This window comes from Dendronephthya gigantea, unplaced genomic scaffold (assembly GCF_004324835.1).
Source record: "Dendronephthya gigantea isolate DGI-Jeju-01 unplaced genomic scaffold, DenGig_1.0 000067F, whole genome shotgun sequence".
NCBI lineage: Eukaryota > Metazoa > Cnidaria > Anthozoa > Malacalcyonacea > Nephtheidae > Dendronephthya > Dendronephthya gigantea.
Genome location: NW_021163077.1, coordinates 928,661 through 939,993, shown reverse-complemented (window position 1 = coordinate 939,993; position 11,333 = coordinate 928,661). Strand labels below are relative to the sequence as shown.

Below are 11,333 nucleotides of genomic sequence, written 5' to 3'. Positions count from 1 at the left end.
ATATATATATACAATGTCCAACAATTGTTTTATATGAAACAATTCTCATTGCCAACACCCTGTAAAAATTTAATCCTGGATTATTGGGCTATAGATCTTGCGTACTGTGGTGACAGACGTGGGGTGCACGGGGGGTGAAACGCCTGAAACACACTTTTTATAACCGGTTAAAAATGCATGGTCTACAAAATTGATATCCGGAGAATGATACTGTTACCACGTTTTATAAACTGAAGCAGTCGTTAGTTTGCATAAGGAAAACATGTTAGGAAAATTCATGTGCGATTCTTTCGTCCAGGATTTTGTTGGCAAGCGTAGCACCTCGCACCATGAACACTGAAGAGGAATTTCGTTTTACACCAATCAGCAAATTGGTTTACATTTTTAGTATACCCAGTCAGTATATGTATATATACATATGTATACAGTAACTATTTCTGGTAAAAAGGTTCATTATTCACCATTTTACATGAACTATCAAAATGTTAGGCATTCCGATCGGCTTAACCTGAAAAATGTAAACATCCAAATTTGCCGATTAGTTTAAAGCGAATTTCCCCTCGTTCACCTGTGGTTGTCTGAGATGAAAGATGGCAACAGTTCTCAATGCACTTGTTAAATAAATCGTCTGTCACGCTAGCAAAATAACCGACTTCGTATATACATAGTCATAGGGCATGCACTTGACAGAGTTCAGAGTTCTACAATCCTGCGACAGCGAATTTTCTTGGCACAAGCTGCATGTGGACCCAATTTAAAGCACATAATCTGATTGCTAAATTCGTCCTCCCGCAAGCACGACCATATATGCAATTGTTTGCGGAAAACCTGGGCGAGTTGATCAATGTGTATTACTTATTAATGAGTTTAGGAAATATTTTTCACGATGCCACATTACCAACGTAACCGCGCGTCCGAAGTTTGAAAACAAACCCAATTCAAGCGCTAATCACACACTGATTCGCATCTTTTATACCTTAATTATGAAATGAAATTTTTCCGTGCAAATAAGCCATCATAATTAGACGATGCGTTCGTATCTGTGTTCAATTTTCTCCGACAATTACATCAAATGGCTCGCCGACTATGCAGGTTAAATTATTAAATCGAAGCAAAAAATCTGCAAAGCTCTGCGATGTGTTGTCGCCGGGGATTTGTGGTTGTTTAGTTTGAAATAAACGAACGTTCTGAGCCTAACTGGATGACATTATTTGGAGGGGCTTTTTAAACCGAGGATTTTTAGTGGACATTTTAATGTTTAATTAAGAGAAGGTAGGAAATTATTTAGAAAAAAGTTCTGAATGCCCTAAAGAAAACGTGCCGAGTTGCCAAGAAGTCTGTTTTGTCGATTCGGCATTTCCCCGATACTTTTTAGAAAGTATACTTACAGGCTAGTTGAGCTGAGCTAGCACATATAAATGCTCGTGTATATATAAGTTGCAGTCATTTTTGTATTCTGTAAAATTCGATTAGCATGCACGTCAAAATTCAAGTTACAAACTTTGTAATTGCCAGATTTGCTGCGTATATTTTGCGTCCTTAAAGGCCTAATAACATGCAATATTCCTTATAAAACGTAGACTAGCATGCAATATCCGTTTCCCAGCATGCAAAAGTATATTTATGCCATGGGCCACATGGTAAATTGCATAGTTTTCTAGTTATATATACTCTACCTTCGACGTCCACATCATCCAATATTTAAGAACTAAAGTTAAATACCAATTCCCCTATCGTGCACCGTGGGCACGACTATATATGGTTTGTCTGATTGTGAATCTCTCTTTCTATATATATATGCATGCTTTACTCATATGGTCCAAGTAATGTATGTCTCATAATAATTAAGCCGCAAATTTTACGCCGGTGAACAAGAGTCACAGAAGAAAAAAATTAATTACTTTTATTTCATTTTTTTCTACTTTTCACCGGGATATGTCTGTTCCTGTGTAGTTAGGGCATTCGTGGTTGTTGTTGCTGTTGTCGTTCCGTTAGAGAATACGACATCACTGATGTGGTTTCGACTGGTAGTTGCATGATGTCTTGGAACGGACTGAACTAGTTTCTCAAGAATATTTATGATGTACATATAGATTATTGAATATTTTATTCGTATTTTCATCTGTTTTGATGTTGTTCCCTGACGTTTTACGACCCCTAATGAGCGTTCTAAATTATGCAATTTGCATAGATCTTGATATTCTGTATGAGACTGAGAGAGGCAAGTTACGAACGTTTTTAATTTGCCCCTGATCGGGTTTCTCGAGTACTCTGCTATTGCTCTCAATGGACAGGGGAATTTCTCGTGTTTGAGTGGTAAAAGAATGCCTTTCATGCTTATGTTGACAAATTGGCGTTGCGGTTAATTGTTGCGGACTTTAACAAGGATTTGTCTCATTTTGAGCACGCGTGGTAAGCCTTGCATACCGTATAAACTTTCTCTAGAAGGGATCATATTTGCACCAAAAACTAGAAGATACTTACTGGAATATGAAAAGATTTCTACTCGCGTTGACGCAGTTATATGTATTTTGTAGCGGTGTTTCCTAATTAGGTCCAGATTACTTGATCATAGTGGGGTCTGTAGAGTGTAGTTATAAAAGTGGATTATCCTGTCTTGATTGGATAATGTCAGTTTAAGACAAAACGTGATAAGCCGTACAATTAAGTTACAAACTATGACCATGCATATAGTGGGAATTTTACTCAGTGTGGATTACATATATATAGTGATGATCTTGGAGGGTGATCTTTAAGTTCTTCAGACTCTAAGTAATGTGATTTACAACAGCTTGTTGTATAAACTTCGTTATGTCTTGGATAGCCCCCGGTTTGTCCAGACCATGCAGAAAATGAAAAACTATAATTGATCACGGTGAGATTCGTATTCACGGGGCTCCACATGTTTTGCAGTAAGTTTTCCAAGTAGTGCTTGGTAAAGCAAGTAGTTTCTTCTGCACAAATATATAACAAATGGAAGACTTTGAATCATGTTTGACCCTGTATAACTATCTTGTAATTTTGACCATGTCCTGTGTGCATCAACGCTCTCTTTTTTTGATGACCATGACCATACATGCAGGCAGAGCGTCCGTCTCTAAGTTGAAAAATATATATCTTAACTAGATCTATGTGTTTTTCCGACGCTGTGGCGAAGCGAGTGAAAAGGGGACCATAAGAAATCACTTCTGCATGCATGCATGATGACTATCAATATCAGTAAATAAATACTGTGTTAAAAAGCTGTTGCATTTTATCCATCGTATGAATTTAGTGAGTCATAAGACGTTGAAACATTGCGTTTATGTTTAGGAACTATAGGGAGCCCAATTCGAAGTCAGTAGTACTAGTGCTCGCATCCCAACTGTGGTGTAACATCAAATGTGGTGTAACAACTGTCTAAAATGAACAAAAACCCCGGTAGAGTAAGTGTAACTCTTCTGAGTCGACGTCGAGAAGTTTTTGTTGTTGGCTTTTTTAGGCTTCATGTTGTTACATAAAACATTTGATGAGAAATAATCCAAACGGACACTGCATGCCACAGGATTTCACTGTATAAAGACGTTAAAAAGTGCATTGCCATTGCCATTGGTCTTGTTTTATATCTTCTATAAAGATGCAAACTATTTCTCTTTGATTAAAGGAACGAGTATTTCGTATATTTTCAAAGAAAATCCAATACAACGGTAACACCGAACGAAGTAAGCTTGTTGATTATTCAGCTTTCCGACTTTATTTAGCCAACATCTGAGATAATCATATTATACAAGTGTACGCGCGTGATATATCATACTAATATAGCCTGTAATTTGACACAATTAAAAGAAACCCGATATCATTAAGTTCATGACATTAGATCATCCACAGACCTATCGGGTTTCCTTCAAAAGTAGCAAATGACGGAGTATACAAAAACGCCCTAATTCCAAACTCGGCAAAAGCCTTTTCCAGCGAACAATTCAAGAAAAACAAATACAAGAAAAAAGATCATCCAAAGAAGTGAAGATCTGAACAACATCCGTCATCTTCCATCCTAATATTTGATATATTTATAGTCGGGCTAAAACATGACGACAAGTGATATTTCAATTCTAATTCAAAATATCATCGTAAATTATTTTGTAGCTTAAATCTTGAGTTTACAAGATTTTATTCTTCATCTTCGGGGTGTTTTTACTTTTTTTTTAAGTCAAAGCGCGTGCTAATGTGGTAATTATCCCGTAAACATTCCTGATATCTGCATGTAATCGGGGCAAAAAAGTCTAAACGTTGAATGATCAAAATGCATGATCTCTTCATTTGGAGTTAGCACTGTTTTGTATACTACAGTTCATCAATTGGCTAATATACGATTTGTATTCACTCCTGCTCAAAAACATCTATCGCCTTGAACCGGGCGTTTCATATATCCGACAAAGACGTTGAGGAAAATAGCTACTTGATCTATCCTTAGCGCGTAATTTATATGAGTATGAAGTCGAATGTTATAATAGTTGATGTTAATATAACTGATGCTTACTCAATTTTTCATGCAATACCCGGAGATAAGATGTGCTAACAATGCTTTGACTATAGATAAACTGAAATTATTATTAAATCGAAATTTTGACAATTTGATTGTTTTTCATACCGCGGGTTTGTTTTCCTAATGATAATAAATCGACGGAAATAAATTAAATTTATTCGGTGGTAAACCCTTTGTGTGCCTTATTATATTTTAGCGTCAGTAAATAACACAACATTGTGCTTTTCACATCGTTATATCAAGTCAGTTTCCGCTAAATGAAGAAGCTAGAAGAAGCCATTTATTCCAGACGGGCCGAGAGTTTCAATAGCGAACCTAAAATTCAAAATGTGAAAACGCTGTATTATACATAAGAAAAATTCAGATTAATTGGAATGAAATAACTAAGTTTTAAAATAACTAAATTTCTGCCATTGCCATTGGCGGGGCTGACAGCAGAATCTGCTTAATTATATTGGACTAGCTGATCCCGTGATGCATTTGCCAAAGGTACTAGACATGGACCTATATCTATGAAGAAAGACAAACCGAATATAGTAAACCTTGTCTTTTGATTTTTGTCAAAAATAGCATAATAATATATTAAACATTCAGTCCTAACTGCCCTAACTGCTCTGCCCAGTCCCCTATATACGCGGATGAAAACATGCATAAACCATCGACCGGCGGCGCACTTGCGTTGGAGGGCATGCGTATGAGGCACAATCAGAAACTGTAGGCTAACTATACTTCGCGCTTGTAGTATAAAGATAAATTACTATGTATGATAAGTATTGTGAGAAATTCAGACACTTGCCTAAGCTGGATAGGACATATATACTCAGTGGACATATGTATCTTATAATATATATATATATATATATATATATATATATATATATATATATATATATATATATATATGTATATATATATATATATATATATATATATATATATATATATATATATATATATATATATATATATATATATATATATATATATATATAGTGTTTGACCCTTTGCGATTATAAATTAAGAGTGCATGGATATATATGACGTTGTCCAGATTTTTAGTTATATTACTGAGATCAGCATAGACGTCTATTTTTAAATCATTCGGCAATTAAATTTTGTTGTTTTCACTTTTATTCATCAACTATCTTCATTATGTATTTGATTATCCTGAATGCGTGTGATCTTTCCTCATGAATTTTTATTGACTTTTTACGTGTGTGTAAATTGATCTTCCAAGTTTTTCACCCGACATGATTGAGTCCAATCTCGCGCAATTATGGAAAGATTTTTATCGCTCAACGTATTTCTCGCCATTCAATCCAATTTCATTTAGAGAGAACTATGCGAATATGTAGCCACTTTTGAGTTTTCGATCGAAGATCGTCCTCGTTTTGGGACAAACCTGTTTTCTACCTGTAGTTGAGCATTCTTGCAACTATATTTAAAATCACTATCCAGTAGATAGCTGCGTATACTATATCTAACCTTCGTAAAACCAGCCGTGGTGATTGTATGTTTGCTAGTTCAGCCACGGTATTAGATATGTTTCACTGCAGTAATCCGGTATTAAGAGTGGTATATATTAAATAATGCATTTATCCCATAACAAAGTTCAATAGTCCACTTCTCGAACAGTCTAGACTGCATGTACAAGTGTCCTCAAGAGAGGTTAAACATGCTTCGCTGCACTTCATTTTACGGTCACTATTTCCTGAAAAATCACAATGTTACATCATGGAGCAACGTTTAAACACCCAGGGCCAGGTCTACTGCTTTCATACAAGCAGACATAAAAAACGACATACTCTTTTTATGAATCTTTACTACTTCAAAATGTCAATTCATTAGTGCGTAATTTGTATGAGGACTGTATTAATTTACTTTAAACATGCAGAGTGTGCCAAGTTGAGCGAATGAGAAATGAACATTGTGTGCAATTCAGGACATGAAATTTATGGACACTTTGCTGTATGATAAATCACTTCAATACTTTACCTCTGACAGCGTTATCGAGAAATCATTATTCATTTAATCGCATATGTATAGCTCAAACTGAGCATAGAACTGAGATGGAAAAACCAACTATATAATGCATTCAAACTTTCAACGCCTCTAAATAAAACACGCCGACACATTTCCACCAATCAGGTCGCGCTATTTCGAAAATATATGCTGTAATTGTGTTTGTAATTTTGATTTAAATACGTTTCAATTTAAACGCATGCCGTGAAACTCTTTATTAACAGTGAGAAAAAGACAACTCGTTATCTTATGCAAATATGGATAGTTTATAAGCACAAAAGCGTGGTGTTCTCAAAATGATTAAAACTAAGCTGTCTGCCCAAATTGCTTCACGAGAATCTTGGTTTATTTATTTCGTTTACTTCGTATTCTCACGATTTTATGCGTTGCACAGCTGGACTGGAAAGTTAACTATTTTCTGTAAGTTTTGTTGCACTATATATACGATACATATAATATACTGCATATATACTGTTATATGTTCATATTCCTCATACGTCTGAACATATTCCATACTCAGTTTCTATATATAGGCTGAATCGCTGCAGGCATATATATATATATATATATATATATATATATATATATATATATATATATATATATATATATATATATATATATATATATATATAGCTATACAACTTTTCGCGAATTTATTTTTGTTGCATTTTTTGAACGTGGATACTGGGCACATGCAGTTTGAGAACTATGATAAATATAATATATAGTGCATGTATAGTCAGTTATCATCTATTTCAAAGGGGATGTTGAGTAGAAATGAATTCACTGCATGTATAGCCGTGTAGGGTATATAGATTACTGGGGCCGGTTGTACGAAGGCTGGATTGCGCTATCCACCGAATAGTGATTTTTTTAAACGTTCTAAAAATGCTTGAAAAGCAACAAAATTTTAGCTTTGGAAGCAACAATTGTTGAAGAGGATCCTCAATTTAGGAACACTAAGGTTTAATCAAAGTTTCAGCCAACAACGGGCGATTTTAGAGCGACGGAAAAATCCACTATCCGGTGGATAGCGCTATCCGGCTTTCATACAACCGGTCCCTGCAGGGGCCGGTTGTATCAAGCCCGTTTAGCTTAAACGGTGAATAAGTCAAAATTACATAACACTCTTACATCTCTCTTGAATGAGTGAACTTGAATATTACGCACTGAATATGTAGTTGTAAACAGTATCGTTGTATTAAGGTTAAGGTTGCTTGTTGAATGAAACGATAGACTTGCTTTCTATTTTAAACTTAACCACCGTTTAAGTTAAACGGGCTTGATACAAGTTTTTCACCGCCCATAAGAAACGAAAATATTAGTAACAGACTATTAATATCAGGGAGTCAGGGTAGATTTATAGGATTATGCCGGGTTATGGCAAGTAGCCCGGCTGCTCGTGAGTTGAAAAGCGCTTCGGGCATTGAAAAATGCTTTAGGCATTGAGTTTGGTGCCGTTCAAAATTTGTCAAAAATCTTATTAGCTCAATCGCCCCCGTAAGTTGCAGATTAAAAAATAAATTAGGAACATTCTTGAATGGAACAGGCGGCTTATTAGACCCTCCACCCTGTCCACACGTATGCGGATATTTTTAAAAACAGAAGATTTTTTCTCCGTTTTCAAAAAATTCGCGTCCACACAAAGCGTATTCGAATCGTTTTTGCCCAGTCCACACGTAAACGCTAAAACGAAGGAAATTTGATAGCATAATGATAGCACCCAGCGTGGAGCATGCAATTATACTTGAAGTAAACCCAAGTAAAACAGCTATAAAATTTTGGTTCGCCATCTTCGATACGCGCCTTATCGACTGGACCCGACTAACAACGTCATTGTATTCGAAAACCTCCGTTTTCGCCCGTCCACACGTAAACACGAAACCGGCGTTTTCGAAAAACTCCACTCGGGAGAGGGTTTTTGAAAACCTCCGTTTTCGGTTGCCGAAAACGGCGGTTACGTGCGGGCGCAACTGAAGGCCAAAACGGATAAGAAAACCTCCGTTTTTAAAAATATCCGGGTACGTGTGGACGGGGTCTTAGCATATAAAACAGAATTGTTATTCATTTTCCAGGACCCAACAGCAACCAGGTGATTTTCAAGTCGAGTAATTGACTATACACGCATTATAGCGATGTCCGCCGTAAACATAACCAACTCCACTTGTCCTCCGGCATCCGAAGACAGTGATGCCGAAAAAGCTGTTAAAACACTGGCCTACGCTCTCGTTATTCTCATGGCATTTCTCGGCAACGTTCTTGTAATTGGCGTCATTTACAAGAACAAGAAAATGCGAACCATAACAAACTTTCAAATAGTCAATATGTCGCTGGCGGACATTCTGATTACTGTGGCCGCCATGCCGGCAACGGTTTTTCAGATATATCAAGGAAGTCGATGGCCTTTCGGTTTGATCCCCTGTAAATTGGTCGTGTTTCTGCAAGGTATGTTGGCCAATGTTGTATTTCGTGATTTCGTGTGTGTGTCAGGGGCAGAGAACATATTTTATTTTGGGGGCTGAAAAAATTCATCGTGTTGTCTGCCGCCACAAAATGTCAAAAATGCAAATAAAAATTACGAATTTGGACTGTGGTCCATGTATAGTCTCTATTCCCGGTTGACGCACAGTAGGCAAACACAAAGTAACTGTATAGAAACACGGGACTTTTCCCGCCGAACTTGACAAGCGAAGCGATGTAATGAGAATTTGTAATTGAATCGAATTATAGTATTTGTACAAAATCTTTTTATTGAGGTACTTATAAAAGAAATAGAAAACATTTTTTCCTGTGTTTCTATACAGTTATAGAACGGAATGGAAAACACGGAAAATGTTTTCTGTTTCTTAAGACCTAACTGTTATTTACCAGGATTAAAATCAAGACTAAAAGACCTCGAGTTCTTTATTTGCGCGATAAGATACTGATTAGAGAAGTGCGCATGTGCTCCTGTTACTTTTAAGGTTATGCATAAATACGTGTATATAGGTTTACACTACACGTTATATATACTTCAATATTTCGGTAATAATTTCATATTCATAATCCACGAATATAATCCTTGATTCTTATCCTTTAGTATGCCGGTGATAAGTAGTCGGTAAGGATTAAAAGCGAGGATTATATTCGTGGATTCTGAACATGAAATTACTATCAATATTTCTAGGTATTTCAGTGTCCTGTTCAGTCTTCACAATGGCTTGTATTGCAATTGATCGTTTCTGTGCTATTCTTTACCCCTATAAAAAATACATTGACCAACGGCGTTGCAATATTATGATCGGCTTGTGCTGGCTTTTGGCCGTTCTGCTCCAGTCCCCTACATTATACGCGATGAAGATCGCCGTGGTCGCGAACCAAACTACATGCATCGAGGGATGGGAACCACTTTTCGACAACGAATCATCGCCAAAAGTATATACGGTTATCCTATTCGTTTCCATGTATATGCTTCCACTTTTGGTAATAGCGATTCTTTACGCAGCCATCAGTCATTTCCTATGGCGCCACAAAACACCTGGAAGTAGTTTGGTCAAGGCGCGTAAGGATAGATCAAAGGCAGCTAAAGTAATCAAAATGCTTATAATCATTGTCGTCGTTTTTGCTGTGTGTTGGCTGCCAAGCTTTGTGGCTCAGTTCTTACAGTTTTTTGCCCGACCGAGGTGTGGAGTTCCACCATCTCTTTTCTTTATGGGTTTCTTTCTAAGTCATGCGAATTCTGCGTTCAATCCGGCCATATATTGGATATTTAATGATAATTTCAGAGCTGGTTTTAAGCAGTTACTCCGAACGTGGTTCTGTCCTTGGTGGCCTGCGCCACGGTTCAACGATTCCTCTGCCGAGAGCCAGGGGTTGCAGTCGACCGTGCAAAAGGCCTAGTCAGAAACGTCATGTTATGTCACCCAAACCACTATATCCGAAAATACATTGGTTTACGGCCTTTTTAACACAGTTAGTTAGATGTAACCACAGTTAATAGAACATACATGGTTTAGAGACTACTTAAAAGTACAATAGAACTCATTAACTATGTCGGGGAACAATTTATGCAAAATATTGTTCCATATTCGTCACTTGTCTATTGTATTTTGAACAAATAAACCAATAGTAAGGTCTGAATTAACATGTTGTTCAAGTCATTCACTCAAGCCATTGCTGTTGGTTAGTTGGGAAGAAAATACAATAGACATGTGACGGATAAGGAACCATTTTTTGCACAAACCTGGACAATAACATAGATAATAATAATTATTATTATTGTGTTATTGCTATGTTGTACTTTCATCTAGTCTCCAAACCATGCATATTCTAATAACTGTGATGTAACTATAGTTTGATTTCATAATTTCGTACAGGGGTAAAAACTGTCAGTATTTTACTGCAACTTAACGAATTACAATTTTTTTTTAGTCTACCTCCGAGAAAAATGCGTTTAAGGCTCTAGCAAATTATCTTTAATATCTGATGAGTTACGCTTCTCGAGAGTTAATGGTATTTTTCGTTTGCTTGGAAAAACGATATAAAGGTTTTGCATGTATTCATAAATTATTCAGAACAATACAATAGTACAGTAAAACAATTTTCTCGGGGTAAAACCGTAATAAATCTAACATTTTCCTGAATTTCTTGCTTTCTTTCTGTATTTTTCAAAGTAAAACTATCAAAAATCGGTATTTTAGGAGTGTTTCTTCAAATTCTTGAAAACTGTTGAAATCCTAATTTTTAGGGTAAGACCACCCCAAACCCAACATTGTCAATCGGGGAAGGAGGGAATAGTCAATAA

General features: G+C 36.3%; 1 protein-coding gene across 8 annotated transcripts in view; it reads left to right on the top strand.

Annotated features, from left to right (window-relative positions):
- LOC114530902 (neuromedin-K receptor-like) overlaps positions 1-10,618 on the top strand; it is a 55,356-nt gene extending 44,738 nt beyond the window's left edge. For 4 of the 8 annotated variants that reach the window (XM_028552512.1, XM_028552511.1, XM_028552513.1 and 1 more), the window contains 2 exons: positions 8,626-8,995; positions 9,717-10,618. In XM_028552512.1, coding sequence (XP_028408313.1) covers positions 8,686-8,995; positions 9,717-10,429 — 1,023 coding nt within the window. In that variant the 5' untranslated portion in view covers positions 8,626-8,685 and the 3' untranslated portion in view covers positions 10,430-10,618. Of the gene's footprint in view, positions 1-1,127; positions 1,273-2,275; positions 2,413-2,825; positions 2,913-6,859; positions 6,968-8,625; positions 8,996-9,716 lie in introns of those variants that run through there. The other 4 variants (XM_028552516.1, XM_028552517.1, XM_028552518.1 and 1 more) reach the window with 4 other exon arrangements.
- The last annotated feature ends 715 nt before the right edge of the window (positions 10,619-11,333 follow it).